Raw genomic sequence first — 18,301 nt, forward strand, 5'->3', positions numbered from 1 at the left:
CAGTCTGTTCAGGATTGTCATGAGGAAATGAAGTGAAAATCAAAATGAGTCGGCTATTGTATGCTGTTTGCCATTCAGATATTGTCCAGGTAACTGTGGTTTCACTCTCCTTGAAATTAGAACTGAAGCAGAAATCTTACAGCATGCTTGTAGAAATGAAGATAACAGGAACAGCTCTGTCTTCACAAGCCATGGATTTGAGAAGAAAACTGGCTAAAATCCTAGGAGCTCATTCTGAATGCTCTCCTAATTCCCTTGAGGCAGTAAACAGATTTTACTTCTCGGGGTTAGACGTTTATTACTGATGAGCGCAATGCCTGTGTTTCTCAACATTAGCAAAAATCACATTTGATGGGCCAACAGTTGTGCGTGAATGCTCCTCATGAGGGGTGTGTGTGTGTGTGTGTGTGTGTGGTGTTGTGGAAGAGACCCATTCTTCTAACCTCAGTTACCAGATGTATGCCTTGATGTATTTCATTTAAAACTCTAAATGAATATGCCCAGGGAAAGCATTAATATCTTCAATCTTGCAGTTCAAAGTATATGAAAAATTGCTTTGTCTGTAGAAGCAGAGAATCAGAAATGAACAGGGTAAATTCACTCTGTTCATTTGTAGGTAGTTTCTTTTTTTAAATTTTATTTACACATCAATTTTATATAGAGTTTTTCAACATCAGAAATGTAATCCAACCATAGTACTCTACTAAATAATAACTACAAATTCTCAACCATGTAGGGTATTAATCTATGCTGCATTTTGAAAATATTATCCTAGCAAATACTTTCCCTATTAAATCAAGCTTAAAAACCATTAAATAAATAGTTCCTAAAATGTATTTACTACCTAACTACAATTAAATGAAGAAGCATTCAAATAAATTATATTAGATCAGTTTTGGACACTATCCTGGAAAAATATATTACTTGCAAAGTTTTCAAAAAAAAAAAAACTGGAGAAGTTTTATTAAGGAAATAGAACAAAATATTTCAGAACTAGTATGGTCATAAGGAAAGTCAAAATAGAGAAATAATTTTCCTTTTAATCTTTTGAACCAAAGAGAAAGGTGATTTTTTAGAACCTTTTGGCTGACAACAGAAAAGCAAAACTGATGGTATTGGTAAACAAGAAGGAAATTATTTGTCTCTTCATCTGGTATAAAATAATTCTAATTGTTGAGGTTTATAGTGAAACAAAAAGAAATATATCAAAAGTAATACATCATTTACTTTATTCCTTTTAGTTCAGTCCCAGCAATTAAAACGGGAAGGGGACTATTTCATGCTTCCTGACAAGGGTTTTTCTCAAAATAGAATCTTTTTCACAAAATACTCCACACAAAAGCATGCACACTGATGACCTGCAAAAGGAATGCTGATCACTGGAAGGTTTTCTTGCCTAACATACATTTATTTAATACCCACTTGACCTAATTTATTGGTTCAGCCAAAGTTACTACAGATTACTTTGGGATATATAAATTCAATTCATTTTTTTTTCACCCAGATAGCTGGAAATCTCTCAAAGGTATTTATAAATTGAGAGTCCACTTGCCTTCATAGATATTCTCCTCCCTCTATTGGTATCCCTCTTTCAGATCAGCCATGGCACAGTGCACACACCACTGTTTTAACATCAGTGTGTTCATTCTAGTTACCAATGCACCACTTTCGCTAAGCTATGCAGTCAGCAACACAGGAGTGTTATTTCATATTCGCACTTCAGTACATAACACCTCATAAGTACCTAAGTAGGTGGTCAAAAACATTTGTTAAATAAAGTAATTAATTAAATACCTCCAAAAAGCTATGAAAGCTATATCATATCTACAAAGTATAAGATAACTAAAATATTAATTTAACTTTAAGAATGAAGACTGAGTGAAGATTAGATCATTTTCCCCCTTGAATCCAATAATACTTGAAAATTAATTGAATAAGATCAAAGACTTTATTGGAAACGGGGGAAGTTCTTCCTAGGACTCTTGCCTCTGTGAGTGTGAAAGATAACACCTTGATGTAGAGTTCTTCCCTAAGACGATTCAGTGGTGTAATATAATCTGGCACTTTGCTGACACTAAGAAATAAAATATCCTTGCATTATTGCAAAGTCCAGCTTTAGTCCAGTTAAAGAATGTTTTTTATTAAGAGAGAAGGATTCAGATGAAGTAGTTTAAAAAAACCCTCTCTATGGAAATTTTTTTTTTTTTGCCATAATACACATGCCTATGACTCTTATTTATGGAGTCAAAGTCTCTCTCAAAATCTTAACCCCCTAAAATCACTCAGCTTTCAAACCTTTCTTAGGTCAGGAGACCTGACTGGTTCTCTCTCAGTTCAATCTAGTATACTCCAACCTGCATTTAGGAGGTTTTCATTTTAAACATAAACCAACTCCAATACAAGTTTTATACATTGAAAATTTCTCTTTACATATAGATACCCCAGTAAAACAAATTAAATAGAATATACACAATAGGAAATAAAATCCTACAATAGGTGTCAATAACATGATTGTTTTCCAGAATGATTTTACCAACGTGTCCTCCCAGGGATTTCCTTCTCTTTATGTGAGATGAATCTGTGCTGGGGCTGCCTGTGCATCTTCCCCTCATGGAGTCCTCTTCTGAGTGTAGAGAAAAGGAAGTCTGGTCCATGTCAGTCTCGCTGTCATGGTAACAACCATCAAAGGCCATTGCTTGAACTGCATCAATGTTGTACATTCCAGAAATCTGTCAAAAATACTTTTTTAAGTAGGTCATGAATACAGTTTTATGAATAGAAATTATAGCAAACATGTAAATCATCTTTTAGATACATAATTTAAATAGTTACTAAAAATGTTTTGTTTGTTTTAAATAGTATTCTAGTTTTGGGTTTGCTGTCTGACTAAAAGTTATTAGAATAATAAATGTAAAACAACCTTTTACAGATCCTGCTTTAAACAGGAATTTAGTAAGGAGTTTATATTTCATTTTTTTGTTTTTATTTATTTCCATAAGATATTTGAACATCATGCAAGTGAATGTTACACAATTACAGTCTCAATGTTTTCTAATTTCATTCTGACCCAATAGACTGTTATACAAAATGCATATTTTCTCTTGGTTTCTGAATAATATGAATGGTTTGCCATAGTTTGTGAGTGGAAATTGAATATGATTTATTAGAACATCAATATAAGCCAACTGGATTTGTTTTTCAGCTTATTTTTTTCTCCACATGAAGAATACAGAAGTATGCCTAGTCAGTGTGATTTTGTCCAAAAACAGAACAATATCATCTGGTGTTCCACTTATGCTTAAATTGAGGAGGGATGAGGGAATAATTTTAGCTGCTCTTTTTAAATGCAAATTGGCCCAGTTTTTCTATTTATGTGTAAAAGCACCTACAAATGATGCTAACATAGTCCAATTAAACAACATGAAATAGGCTTATTTTTCTGAAGGAGTAAATTATCAATGCTTTCTGGCTCCTGTGCCTGATTGAATCTAAACTAAAATTTTTCTTGAAGATTTTCTGCTGAGGGAGAAAGCAGTTCTCACTAGTATACACTGGTGTCTAGGAAGCAGCTGCTACCTACTAATTGCTTTTTATAAAACAATCACTTCTTGAACTACAGGGAAAGTAAAAGATGAACAAATATGGAGAGGCTACTACTAGATGAAATTATTCAGAATTCAAAATGCAGGCCATAGGGTAAATTCTGTCAAAGTGTGTTTTTGGTTCACAGGGATTTAAAAAACCTAATATTTTACTGACTTCAAGAGACATGAAGTAACCAGAAATCCACATTTAAGATGTGTTATCACTTTTTTTAATTGTAGAAATTATCTATAATAAAATGAAAATGAACAAAGTAAACAATGATATCAAGACTGGAAACCTCGAATAGCTAATGATATTAGTACTTGATTGAATTGTGGATATGGAGATAGAAAAACTTCACAGTCTGCAGGTTTTCTTAGCTATATAGAACAATGAGTGAGCCATTTACTTTTTATTTTTTTTTTTAATTCCTTTAGTGTGTTGAAGAAGACCATCTTCTTTGAAGAACAAGGGTGCATTTTCTTCCATTAGGATAATCTAGAACTATCTATCCATATGATTAAATCTTACAGTGTGCAGTGTATCAATAGGCTGCTATTTACTCCAAGTTTTACGTTGTGTTCTTTTTTTTGGGAAACAGTTTTAGGATTGGTTTTTAAATTTTCACTTCATCCCACAAAGAAGCATATAGCTGAGTCATATTCCATCTAAACTGTAGATGTGATTGTTTTAGGCCCTGGAGTCAGGAAAACATTTGGATAAAAGAAGTCCCTTTCTCTTTTCTGGGCCACAGTCCCTTTCTCTTTTCTGGGCCACAGTCAACACTAGGGATAATTTTTCCATGGCCCTTGTTGTTCTCCCAGACTTCAGTATCAGGATAGGGTAGTAGCTGGGAATCTGTGTATGTGATCAAAGTGGGTGGTGGTGGTAGTGGGTGGCTGTAGTAGTGGGTGAAAATACTGGGTGGTGATGGTGGCAGGTGGTAGTGGTGGTGGCAGTGGGTAGTGGTGGTTGTAGGAGGTGGAGGCATTGATGGTGGTAGAGGTTGTAGATGTGTTGGAGGTGTAGTGACAGGTGGTGGTGGGAAGTGGAAGTAGTGGGAAGTGGTGGTTGTAGGAGGTGGAGGTGTTGATGTTGGAAGGGGAAGAGGTTGTAGACACAGTGGGTGGTGGTGAGAAGTGGATGTAGTGGGTACTGGTGGTTATGGGAGGTGAAGGCATTGATGGTGGTAATGGTAGAGGTTGTGGATGTGGTAGAGGTGTGGTGGTGGTGGTGACGGTGGGTGGCAGCAGAGATGAAAGTTGTTGATAGTGGTGGTAGATGATGCTGAGTGACAGTAGTAGGATAGGAAAGAAGCTTTTCCTGACTTCATGTTTTCAAAGGGAGGAGCCTCATGTGCCTAATACTCCAGGATTTTCTCTCCATCCTTCAATCACTCCAAGTTAGGGTTTGGGAGGAGCTACTAACATGTGTGGCTCAGGCTCTTTCCAGTCCTCACTTTGGGATCTGCATTGGTGTGTGGGTTTGTTGTCTGAAATCAGGTAAATGGAGAGTATCCTAGAGGCACAACCCTGAATTGTGTAGATTTGCCATGACCAAGAGAGGAAGCACTTCGAAGTCAGTGATAAGCTATTTGCCTCTCTTGGAAGCCACCCCCCCACCCCACCCCCCGCCCCAACCACTCCACCAGGATTTAAACAAATCTTGCTTTTTAATACATTTTGCTTTTCTCTCTGCCTTGTCTGCCAGGAAATTCTTCTTCTGTGTGAGACAAAGAACCAAGGTAATCTTTTCTCTGCTGCCATTTCACCCATAACATTTTGTGCCATGACTCAGCAACTCCAATGTGACTTGGATCCTGCTGGAGTTCAATTCCACCCAGCATCGCATCATCCTGCTGGATGGGTGAGCATGTGGACTGCTCTTGCTTCTGTTTTTCAGAATTTTACTCTCTTCCATAGTAACTCTCTCATTTTCTCAAAAACACCGGGTCCCTGTCAACCAGTTAAAAGCAACTAGTGTGGCTGCAGGCCTTAAGCCACTGGGGCCAGGCTTGCTGATTAGGCTAGAGCAATCCCCTGGAGCTGAGACTCTATTCTAACCCCTCTCTCTTGTAAGCGACTGGGAAAGGACCTTGAGATGATCGGAGAACTCTGGCCAGGGCACTCCCCAGTGTGTTCTGAAAATCTCTTCCCTGGACCCCAGTCCCTGACAAGACTGTGTGGGCGTTGGGCTGTGAATCACCTCCTCTTCATTTTGCATGGATCAGCCCTTCATGTGGGACTGGGAGAAGGCCTGGAGACAACTGACGGATTCTGGCTGGGGCCATACTCCAGTGCTTCCAGAAGGCCTCTTGGCTGAACACCAGACCTCAACAGCCGAAATGCTGCTGGGCTCCTTGGAAACAGCAAAGGATATATCTCTCTTCCTGTAGAGACACTAACTAATAAAGCTATTTGGATTATATTAAAGGCACTGTCAAGATATGAAGTGGTGCTACTGAAACAAATGTCCAGAAGTTACAAAAGTCTAATGATCTTGTTATGTTGTTATCAGACATGATGGTTATCTTAATGAGAAAGGCCGAGGTCTACAAGGGATAAATATGTTATAAAATCTTACAGGTGCTTTCAAAAATATTGTGTGGAGTAAGCAAGTGCCTCTTCTTGTCGGTTAATGAATTTATAATCTTAAACACAGCTACTTAAAGTCTTTTGTCATCCAGAGTTTTGTATTCTTTAAACACTAAAAATCAGATTTACTGTTCATGGAAGTTAAAACATTGTTGGTTTTGTGTTTAACTACGTCTTCTTTTAGGCTCCAAAGGACTTCTTTTCCCTTGACCGCCATTGTATTCAGTACTTTGAGACAGTTCTGTAAGCAGATAAAGCCAATATCTCAGGTTCCAACTGAGAAAAAGTATGGTTAATTCAATTTTCTAAGAGCAGGAAATAATTCTAATTGATTGATGGTAATTAAAAAAAAACAGTTAAAAATTTTAAGAAGCTGTTACAGAAAATGCTTTATTGTTCTATCTTGTATGTTGTTATACGTGTATACATATTGTGTGGGAAAATTTATTAAGAGCTGTTTTAATTGACTTATTGATAGAAGATTGCTCATAAATTTAAACTGCTAAATTAATCAAATATAACATTTTTGGTTCACTAAATAAATCTGTACCAGACTTTAAAAAAAATAAGAAAGGAGACATTGTGGTGTCTGTCTCTCTGGTTCTCTACAACTTGTTTCTTAGGCATAAAGGAGATGGGTGTTACTCACTAACCCCAAGCACAGAGGCCTCCTTCTGCCCTCCCCTCACTGGAGCATCATACCCTTTCATTTCAGACGACCTCTTTCCACTGGCCTTATGCAAATGCATGTAGCTCCAGAGGGTGAGCTCTGCATTCCGCTCACAGGCAGAATCTACATTTGCTAAGTAAAGATTCCAGATCCAGTCATTATAACATTTGATCTTCACAACAACACCATTTGATAAAACAGGACAGAAACGACACTGTTATGCAAACACATAATGAAGTTTAGAAGACCTGGTTGGAATACAAAGCTACAAAGTGCTGAAGTTTGGTTCAGCACCACTTCTGACTTTAAAATCACTTCTTCATTTTGTCCTTCACATATATAAATGACAAGTAAAACATTTCTTGGAGATAATTTTGCTTTAAAGGGGGATGCTTAGAATGAAGGTTTCCATGAGGCTGAGGTGAGGATGAAGTGGAGTATTGCTGTTTAATGGGTAGAACTTCAGTTGTTCAAGCAGAAAAAGTTCTAGAGATTGGGTACACAATAGTGCAAATGTGCTTAACACTCTGAGCTATACATGTAAAAAGGGTTAAGATGGTAAATTCTAAGCTATGTCTGTTTTTTTAAAATTTATTTATTTTATTCAAAAGGTAGAGTTACAGAGAGAGGGAGAGACAGAGACTGAAAGATCTTCCATCCTTTGGTTCACTCCCAAAAGGCTGCAAAAGCTGGGACTAGGCCAGGCCAAAGCTAGGAGCCAGGAGCTTCCTCTGTGTCTCCCATGTCCCATGTGGGTGCAGTGGCCCAAGCACTTGGGCCACCTTCTACTACCTTCCCAGGCTGTAAGCAGAGGTATTTTTTTCATGTTTCATTTTTAATATAACTTGGTTTTGATGACTGTTCCAGATCAAAAAACAACTTTTATTTGAAAGGCAGTTAGAGAGAAAGAGAGACAGAGAGAGAGAGAGAGAGAGAGAGAATATCTTCCATCCACTGATTCACTCCCCAAATGGCTGCAACAGCCGGGGTGGGACCTGGCCAAAGCCAGGAGCCAGGAGTTTCATGCAGGTCTCTCACATGGGTGCAGGAACCCAAGCACTTGGGTTATCTTCTTTTGCTTTCCCAGGCACATTAGCAAGGAGCTGGATTAGAAATTGAGCAGCCAGGAATTGAACCAGTGCCTATATGGGATGTCGACACTGCAGGCAGTAGTTTAACCCACGTACCACAGCATTGGCCCCAAATTATATGTATTTCACCACAACTAAAAATTCAAAAAGAATGTTATACAGAGAATGCTTGCCAACTCAAAAGAATGTCTTCATAGTGGCCCACAAGAAGATTGTGAAACAGAAATCAGCTAATATGAACACAGGCATTGTATGCCGGGTAGGGGCAGCAGACAAAGATGTTCTGGAGTCCAAGGACTAGGTAAAGGTGGTCAAAATTGCTTCAGTGCCTCTATCCTAGGCTAGCTATACCTTATGTAAAAACATAACAAAACCAGAAAAAATTTCTCTCCGTATTTACACGTTTTTTTCCCTGCCATCTTTCACTCCATGATGATTGAAATCATTGCTGTTTGCAGTTGGGTAATGAACCAGCAGCACTGACATTATCACCTGGAGTTGGATAGAAATGCAGGCTCTCATGTTCTGTCTCCCACCCCTCTACCACCTGCCTCTGCCCCCAACAAACCTACTGAAACTGTATTCTAACCGGAGCCTAGGTGATATGCTGGGCTAAAGCCCCTAGTTGCTGCATGCTGGGCTTAAGCCCCTAGTTCTCCTAACCTGCACACACTCTCTGTGGGTGTGTATAGGACATGTACTCAAAGCCATATGCTGTCAACAAAAGAAATGGAAGCATAAGCAGTAAGACAAAATCAGCTCTTATTGGAGCTTTGGCCCCAAGGATAGAAAATGAGAGCATGAAGTTAGCATTCCAGGAGCTCTGAGTTGCAATTGCAGCTGTGTTGGCTGTGAATCTGTAGGAAAATCACTTCACTGAGGTTCTGGTCTTTAGAGATAGTAATCTCTGAAAAATCTACAATGGAGAACTCATATGAAGGTTTAGCTTGGGAAAATGACATAAACACACTCTAAAACGCTTTTTCTAGAAGTATAAAATATTAAATAATATTTGGGTGTATATAAGTGTTCACATAAGAATTTCTTAAACCACTGTGAATACATTTCATTAAAATTACATGTATATTACATACATATATTCTTTAGGCTGGAAAACAAACAACTGAATCTTGTTGGTCAGGTGTCTGGAGTATATCTTATGTCATTTCTTTTAAGAACCAGAAACTGGTGCCCAAATCCTTTGTAAAATGAAGTGGATACAGAGTAATCCATCCACAGTTATTAAGCAATGTCACAGAAAGCATGTGCGCACAGATGGCACCTTGTTTCCAGGATATTGTGGGAAGAAGTACCTCCCTGTATGTTCTGCCATTCTTCCAAGTGATAAGAAGAAAAAAAAAACCTGGCTCTTAGTGGTGAGCAACATATCATTTATTGGTTGACAGCACAGCCTTCAGAGTCAAGGAGATCCAGAAGCAAACCCTGATACCTCTTTTGCTGTTTGACTTTTGCCAAGTTATGACCCATCTGCACTGACGTCACTTTTGTGAAATGAGGGTGATAAAATACTGACCTGTCAGGTTTACTGTGAGAATTAAATGACATAATATTCTTAGGTGGTGGTGTAATGCCAATATATAATGAACACTCATTACATGTTAACTATCATCATCATCACCCACTTGAAAGACTGTGCCTTGTACATCAACTCCTTCTACACAAGAGGTCCAGTCAGGGGAAGGGAACTTAGTAGAAGAAATTCTTTAGTCCTGGCAAAAGTGAATGAGCATGCCAAGAAACCAGCTCACAAAGAGCAGAGATTAAAATTCAATGTTAAATTGTCACCATGCTGTAAACTTGCATCTTGCTAAGGCACATGGACTTAATAAAACCAGTCTTTAAAATGTTCATGGAAAGTGCATACTATGAAAAACTATTATGACTTTCAAAATGTTTTGCAGCAAATCAAGTTTACCTTTTAATTCTATTTTCCATGAATTTTCTGAATTACCTTTGTACGAGGGCTTATAACGCTGTCAGGACAGGTTATAAATGAGGGCAGTCTTTTGTGCACTTTCAAAGGGATCTGATAGTCAAAGCAAGACTGTACCTTTCCTTTCTTCTTGAATAGCTTCCGCTCCTCAACTGTGGTGAGGTAGTTCACGGCTGCATACTCGACGACTGACAGGAACACAAAGAGAGAGCTGACCCACAAGTACACGTCCACAGCCTTGATGTAGGACACCTGGGGCATGGAGGCACTCACGCCGGTGACGATCGTGGACATGGTCAGCACCGTGGTGATTCCTGCATTTGAGAACAGGGACAAACTGAGCAACGGCACCCTTTTTCTTCCCTTCCTGCCATCTTCCCCTTCTTTTTGGTTCCTGTGCTTGTTCTCTAGCAGGAGCATCAGAGGCGACGAGATGGTGCTTCTGGGGGACATGGAACAAGATGAGATTTCCTTAATAAAACACTGGCTGGGGGAAGACCATTCTGTGTCTGCACTAATTTCTCAGAGGGATCCTGCAGGAGTACTGCCTGGAGAGAGAGTATAGAACTGTAAATATTTGAAATGCACGCTGGCTGGCATGGTTTTATTTCTTAACTTCCCACTAGGGAGGTGCAAATGGAATCTTTAATGATTTTTATAAGTTGTGAGGACATTTTAATGTCAACAGACAGAGTCCCAAACAGCAGGAAGAGCATTTTGATTTACTCTTAAATGTACAGACACAGCATGTGGACAGTTTTCACCAGCACATTTCCATCCTTTCTACAATAATTCTGTGAGGTTCTCATCCAAGGGAGTCCCATATCAAACACAATGACAACTCTGTAGGGCCATTGGATTTCAAAGAAAGTTTTTAGTTTGTGTGATCAACATCATTACAATTTGGCAATTTGACATTCACCTTGGAAGCACCTGGCATCTCACTTTGCCACTGATTTGAACTCTAGAATAAGAAACAAAACTTCTGTTCTAGCTCTTAATATGCCACTTCTGTTCATGCCCCATTGAATTTCAGGTTTTCCACCCACAAGGATGAAACATCAGATCAGTGGGTGCCATTTTCATCTCCTGGTTCTAAAATGTACTTGCTGGGGCCGGCACTGTGGAGCAGCAGGTTAAGTCTCTGCCTGAAGCACCAGCATTCCATATGGGTGCCGCGGTTTGAGTCCTGGCTGCTCCACTTCTGATCCAGCTTCCTGCTAATGGCCTGGGAAAGCAGCGGAAGATGGCCCAAGTACTTGGATCCCTGCATCCACTGGGAGATCAGGAAGAGTCTCCTGGCTTTGGATCAGCCTAGCTCCAGCTGTGTAGCCATTTGGGGAGTGAACCAGCAGACATAAGACCTCTCTCTCTGTTTCTCCCTCTCTGTAACTCTGCCTCTCAAATAAATAAAAATACATCTTTAAAATGTACTTGCTACATAGAGATGTGGAGTTTTCATTAACATTACATGGACAATGAAGTCGAGATTATTAAATAAAAAACTTGCTTGCTTTTATCAACTATTTATCCTCCACAAATATTTACCTATAAATACTATGATCCACACATTGAAGAAAAGAAATATGAGTTAAGGGTTGCTAAGTAATTAGCCCAAATTTTGTCAGGGCAGGATTCAACCCTTTCCTTCTGAGTAGAGAACCTGGGATTTTTACTGGAAAACCTGCCATTTCTCATTCTGGACCTGTAAAAGGAATTTCCTTTTGTTTTAAAGATGCTAAACTAATTTTTCTATATAGATGATATCTGAGATGAGATGCTATATATATTGATGTGGAATCATGTCAAGAAGCATAAGGAAGGTATTTAGTGATTTTCAATAGGCCAAAAGTCTATTCCCTTCAAGATTTCACTCATGTAAACTGAAGAAATCCTGAGGTAGTACTCCTAATTAGTAGCTTACATCACTAATTCAAAAATTCAAAAATATCTTCTCTTACAGGCTTTCTAAGATATGGAAAGCAGAACTTGATATTTGTTTCAGTAGACAGTAACATGGGCTTAGTGGACAAAGTAAGGGTTTAAAACAAACACTCAAGTGTGCTTGCCAGACAGGTCTCATCATGTATTTGAAATTGATGGCTATCGGGCTAATAAAAAGGAATTGCATTATCTATATCTGCCAGACAGCAATGATCAGTCATTTTCTTTAAAATGGCACTTAGTCCAACTAATTTACTGGAGCTTTATTTATTTTAAAACCAGTATTCTAGATTTCCCTTGTTTAAGACGAACGATGATGATAATAATAATAAAAAAGAATTAGAGGGGAGTCCAGAGGGATTGTTGAGTAGTAGGGAGTGAATGATGAGAAAACTGATATATAAATTCCTGAGGCAAGGGGACTTGAAGTCAGGAGTATTACAGCTTCATTAAACACATTTATTATGTCTTGAGCCACCCCTCGGAAATACATTAATCTTGACAAATAGCACTCCTTCCAAACCCATTAAAGTTAACATCCCAATAAACGGTTTTTGAATTATATGAAGTGACCATTTAATCAAAGAGAGGGCATGTGTTGGGATTAGAAAATTATCTTCCCACCTATTGATATTGCTATGCATAGTTAGGAAACTGTTATGAGAAAATGTTCAGACGGGTCCATTTGACTCAACTCCCCTGAGCCCTTGCAACTTCACCATATTAGATTTTAAGGACACACATGGGGTCAGTTAAGGACAGTCTGGGGAGAATTAGTCATCTGTGTTCCAACGGCCATTTAAGATTTTTTTTAATTAAAGAAAGAGTTATCTATTTGAAAGACAGAGAGAAGAGTGAGATATTCCATCTGCTAGTTCACTCCCCAAATGTCCACAACAGCTGGGGTTCAGACAGGCAGAAACCAGGAGCCCTGAACCCCATCTGGTTCTTTTGCACGGGTGGCAGGGACCCAAGTACTTGGCTCATCAAGACCTTCACCTGCTGCCTCCCAGGATATGCATTAGTGGGAAGCTGAATCAAAAGCAGAGTAGCTGGGACACAAACTGGTACTCCAATATGGGATGTGGGGTCCCAGGCTGCAGCTTAACCCTCTGCACCACAATACCCTCCTTTCATTGGCCATTTTTGGCTATACTTCTTAGAGAGTTTTGTTAGCCTGTTTGATAGCACTAGGGCAGACAAGCAACACTTATTATGAACCTGTTCACCCTCTTAGAAGTTGTAGCATAGGAAGTTCTTTTGAAGGGAGGGGTTATCTAAATTTGCCATCAAAGGAATCAAAATATTTTCCCTGTATGCCTGGGCAGAAAAATATATTAAGAGACACAAGAGAAAAGAAGATGGGCTGGATACTTCAACATTGCACTATGGCCAGAAACTAACAGCAATTTTCCCACAAAGGTGGTGCCAGCATCCACTATGATTAGAAGTTCTGATAAGCTCTGTGATGGTTAAATGAATTACTCTTCAGTTCCTTAAGTAGTCACTTTTCCAGGCATATCCTCTGTTAGGAGACATTTTTCTCTATGAGACACTACATGTTTGAAAATTGATTGCCTTCCTCTGTCACATCTGTTTTCTAGTAAATGACTTCATTAATTAGTACAATGTACAGGGAATGGCACACCCATGCATAATGCCCAGACAAGAATGGTGGATGCTGGAAAAAGAGAGGGAAATAGAAATGAGAGGGCATCCTTTAAAAATTTTGTAGTTGTCTCATGCTCTGTCCTCACTAAATCAAATGGAAAGAAGTAATATTTTTGACCCATTGCATTTATATTCCAAATCATGATAGTTATTATCTCCTATGAGAATTGCCTCATTACAATGAACAATTCTATGCTATTCAGCCTCTATTGTTCTTTACCTGAAATATGACAGATGTGAGAGTATCTTACCAGCTAACTGAATCATCCTCTATTGTTTCCAGTTAGTAACTGAAAACAGTTATTGAAAATGTAGTGGGCTAAAACACTGGCAATGTAGTGCCAATGCATGGAGCATGAAAGATGTGTAGGGCACCATGCCAGTCACTTCAAGAACAACGAGGATAAAAGGGATGGCAATAATGATCTTTGTTTCTCAGGAGCTGCCAACATAGGCTACCCTTGCTCTATAGCCAACTACAAAATAAAAGAAATAAGATATCTTAGACATACAAAGTGGTTCAAAGTTGGGAGTGTTCATGTGTGCTTGGAGCTCTCTCTGACGGCTGTGGTGATGGAGAGAAAGACAAGTAGGGTGGGTATTCTAGGCCAGGTGAGAGCCAAGACAAACATACAGAGGCCAGATAAGTAGTTAAGCATGGGGACCTTTCTGAGATTAATCAATATCCAAACTGGCTAAAGCTTAGTGTAAGTATACATGGACAGGACAGGGTTTCAGATTTAGCAAGTCAAAATGCAGGATATTCAATTTGTATATGAACAATGAATACTCTTAGTATGACTACGTCCACGTAATATTTGGAATATATTTATACCAAAACATTATTTAGTACTTATCTAAAATTCAGATTTAACAGAGGGTCCTATAGTTCATCTGGCAATCCTCAGGGGACCCCTGGATTCCAAGCTGAGAGTACTGAGAGCAAGCAAAAGCTAATGACTCAAGTACTTCTGCCCCTGTCACCCATGTGGGAAACTCAGATTGAGTTCCCAGCTCCTGGCTTCTGCTTGGCTAAGTCCCAACTGCAGGCATTTGGGCAGCAAACCAGTGGATGGAAGATCTTTCTCTCTGTCTTGCAAATCAAATGAAAATTAATAGTTTTTTTTTTTTAAGAACAACTCAAGACATATTACAGTTGATCAGATCTGAGTATTAGACATTTTCTCAAAGCAGAAAAGTTAGCCTAAAATTTCAAGTAAAATGACTAACAGTGTTGGTCAATAATAAAGTTTGTGATAAGGACACAGATTTGGGGTTTACTTCCATAGGGTGAGTACTTGGAATATAGAGTCTTGTTGCATTTGATAAGAAAATCAAAAGTGAGAAAATCCTTGAAAAAGAATGAGCCACATTTAAGGAGTGGAAGGAAGAAGTAAAGAGCAGGGAAGAGAAAGGAAAGCTTAATGAAGGAGAAAAACTAGGCTAGTTAAGAGTAAAGAGAATTTGTGTATTACTTGCATGGGTGGTTATAAAGCAATAAAAATTATTTATGGTGAGGGGTCCTAAGATGGTGGTATAGCAACAGGAAGATCCAAAAAATAGTTAAAAATGAGAGAGGATACATGCTGGAGATAGAGCCATGGGAAATTCATGAACAGAAGCCCAGAGTCTTGGCAGGTACATGCTGAAGAAGCAAATAAGAAAAGGAAGAGGCAGAGCCACAAAATAGGGAGGCTGGTGCCAGCCCCCAGCACAATATGTTAGATAGGAAATCGCAGGTCCACTGAGCTGCAGACAGCAGTGGGAAGAGGAGCTTGGTAAACTGCATTTGAAGTTCCACACAGGAAAAAAAGAGAAGGTATGGAGGGACAAACAGAGAGGTCAAGCACCCCTCTGCCCATCCACATCCCCTCCCTCCTCCTAACCTGACCTGCAGCTGGCTGGGAGAAATCATTTTGTTTGTTTACATTTTTGAACATAAGCAGGGGACTGCTGCCTTTGCACCCCATGCACACTCCCATCAATTGTGGGGGCCTCTCGCTACACCCCTCCCACCCGGAAATGAGAACCACATTTCAGAGTAATGGAAAGAAGGGGCCATCAAAGAAGGATGTGTTTTTCTCTGAAGGGAGGAGAGAACTTCCATTTTGCTTATGGCCTTGTCTAAATACTGACAGAGATTGTGGATTCAACAAGTTTCCACAGCCTTGGCAGTTCATGGGAAGATCCTTGGGTGATCACTGATGTCAAACATAAGAGTGCTAATTGTTAAATTAACAATGGGAGTCACTGTGTACTTAACTTCCCATGCAGGATCTCTGTCCTCAATGAGGTGTATTATGAGAGTTGATAGTAAAACTTGTTCTCAAACAGTTTTTATATTTTGTGTGAATGTGTGCAAATTGTTGAAATCTTTACTTAGTATAGAGTTGGTCTTCTGTGTATAAAGTTAATTGAAAACAAATCTTAATGGAGAATGGGACTGAGAATGAGAGATGGAGGAGGTGGGGTGGCAGTGGTGGTGGTGGGAGGGTGGTATTGTGGGAAGAATCTCTATATTTCTAAAGTTGTACTTATGAAATTCATACTCATTAAATAAAAGGTTTCTAAAAATATTTGTTTGAAAGGCAGAGTGTTGAGAGCGAGAGAGAGAAAGAGAGAGAGAGAGAGATTTTCCATCTGCTGGTAAACTCTCCAATTGCCTACAACAGCCAGGGCTGGTGCAGACCAACACCAGGAGTTTCATCTGGGTCTTCTATAAGGGTGGCAGGAACCCAAGTACTTGCACCATTATCTGCTGCCTCACAGAAATATTAGTAAGATTGGTTGGGAAGTGCAGAGTAGTTCTCCAAAATGGAATGCCAATGTCCCAAGTGGTAGCTTAGCCTACTGTCCCTGCATGGTTGGTTATGTCAAACACTGTGGTCTTGGCATCAAGATAGACAGTTTACATGAATTCTCCCATTTAATTCATTTTTTTTAGGACTGACATAACAAGGCTATTACTATTTTATTGCTATAGAGCTTAATGCCAAAAGAAAAGTCTGTGGTCAACATACATATTTTAGACTAATTTGCACATCTTTTTTCCTTTCAGTGTTCTCTTTTGTTTCCTTCAGTATAATTCTTCAGCATAAATCAATGCTTGGTGGTTGCTTCTGACAAATCTTTTGCTTCGTTTATTTTAGTAGCTAGGTAAGGTGATCCTCCTTTATCTGGGTGATTCAAAATCATGATTCTCCTGTGAGCTGTTCTAATCTTGGCCTTACCAGCAGATGGGCTTACACCTAAAATAAGACTAGCTTCTTGCCTACTCTCCCATTTAACTCTTATAGTGACCTTATACAGTAGTATGATATCAGTAATTTTCTTTTGTTAGTAAGGAAGATGAGGCTGGTCTCTTGACCATTCCACTTGGCCCCAGATTTGGAGAGGATGCCTAATAATGGCAAATGCCTGGGAGAAAGTAGTGTAGGAACACTGAGCAAAAGCAAGTGGGATAGGCAATGAGATTGCCTGAGGAACCTTCCAGAGGCTCCCATAGCATAGCACCGGAGTGAGTAGAACAGAGAGCAAAGTGTCTTGGAAAAAGACTTGAGGGTGGTAAGAAGCCAAGATCTGGGAGTATGGTAGTGTTGTGGCAATACTGCAGCTCTATTTACTTAAGGAAGAAAAGAGGGTGAAGGATACTTCTGATCCACATACATTTTACTTACACCTTCATAGCAATTTCTCCTAGGGGCTCCATGTGGATAAAAGCAGCACAGAATTTCAGGGGGAGTGACACAGGCAGTGTTTCAGTATTCTCCATTTCCTGAAGACTGTCATGGGACTAGCTCTTACTGCTGTCATCCTCACAACACAAGAACGGGGCAGACAGCTTCAAGAATTTGACCAAAAAATCATGCTCATCAACTTTTTCTTTTTTTTGACAGGTAGAGTGGACAGTGAGAGAGAGAGAGACAGAGAGAAAGGTCTTCCTTTGCCGTTGGTTCACCCTCCAATGGCCGCCGCGGCCGGCGCACCACACTGATCCGAAGGCAGGTGCTTATCCTGGTCTCCCATGGGGTGCAGGGCCCAAGCACTTGGGCCATCCTCCACTGCACTCCCGGGGCCATAGCAGAGAGCTGGCCTGGAAGAGGGGCAACCGGGACAGAATCCGGTGCCCTGACCAGGACTAGAGCCCGGTGTTCCGGCGCCACTAGGTGGAGGATTAGCCTGTTGAGCCATGGCGCTGGCCACTCATCAACTTTTAAACACCGATTGCCTTTCTCAGCTGGTCTCAGGGGCTGTAAGTGTGCCTTCAGTCTGCTCTTTCAGTCTATGCTGCCCATTGCAGTAGTGAGGTCAGGGCACAAACGCTCAAAAAGAAACAATCAAAATAATTTAATTATTCATTCAGGTGGTACTTTTTTCCTTGAAATATTCCAACTTCAAATGCTTGAAGACAGAAACTTTTAACAGGGGAAGGATGTGAACAAATTATTAATATTAATAATTTCTGCCTTTTGAATGATCTTTTGAAGTATGCACATAATCTGTGAACATTAATTTAGAAACCACCCTTTTGGAGTGAATTGTGTGATAATTACAATGATTGTGAACCACTTATAACAATCTTCTCTCTAGACAGAGCATTACAGGTGAAAGAACAAAACCAGATGAAATGAGGGAGCTCTGCCCTGAAGCAGCCAAGGAGGCAAGTTGGATCAGCTCTCAGGTTCTCATTAAGGAATGTGTCATCTAAGTGCTTAGCTTGGCACCTTCCACTCTGTGAGGACTCAATAAGTGCTAAGTGGGTCTGAAATAGTTCCTGTAAATCAGTGTGTGT

General features: G+C 39.6%; 1 protein-coding gene across 1 annotated transcript in view; it reads right to left on the reverse strand.

Moving 5' to 3' along the window:
- Positions 1–2,426: 2,426 nt before the first annotated feature.
- The window catches only part of GABRR3 (gamma-aminobutyric acid type A receptor subunit rho3), a 72,593-nt gene continuing 56,718 nt past the window's right edge, over positions 2,427–18,301 (reverse strand). The window contains 2 exon segments of the mRNA XM_062176116.1: positions 2,427–2,729; positions 10,012–10,208. Coding sequence (XP_062032100.1) covers positions 2,427–2,729; positions 10,012–10,208 — 500 coding nt within the window.

Source organism: Lepus europaeus, chromosome 2 (genome assembly GCF_033115175.1).
Source record: "Lepus europaeus isolate LE1 chromosome 2, mLepTim1.pri, whole genome shotgun sequence".
Taxonomy (NCBI): Eukaryota; Metazoa; Chordata; class Mammalia; order Lagomorpha; family Leporidae; genus Lepus; species Lepus europaeus.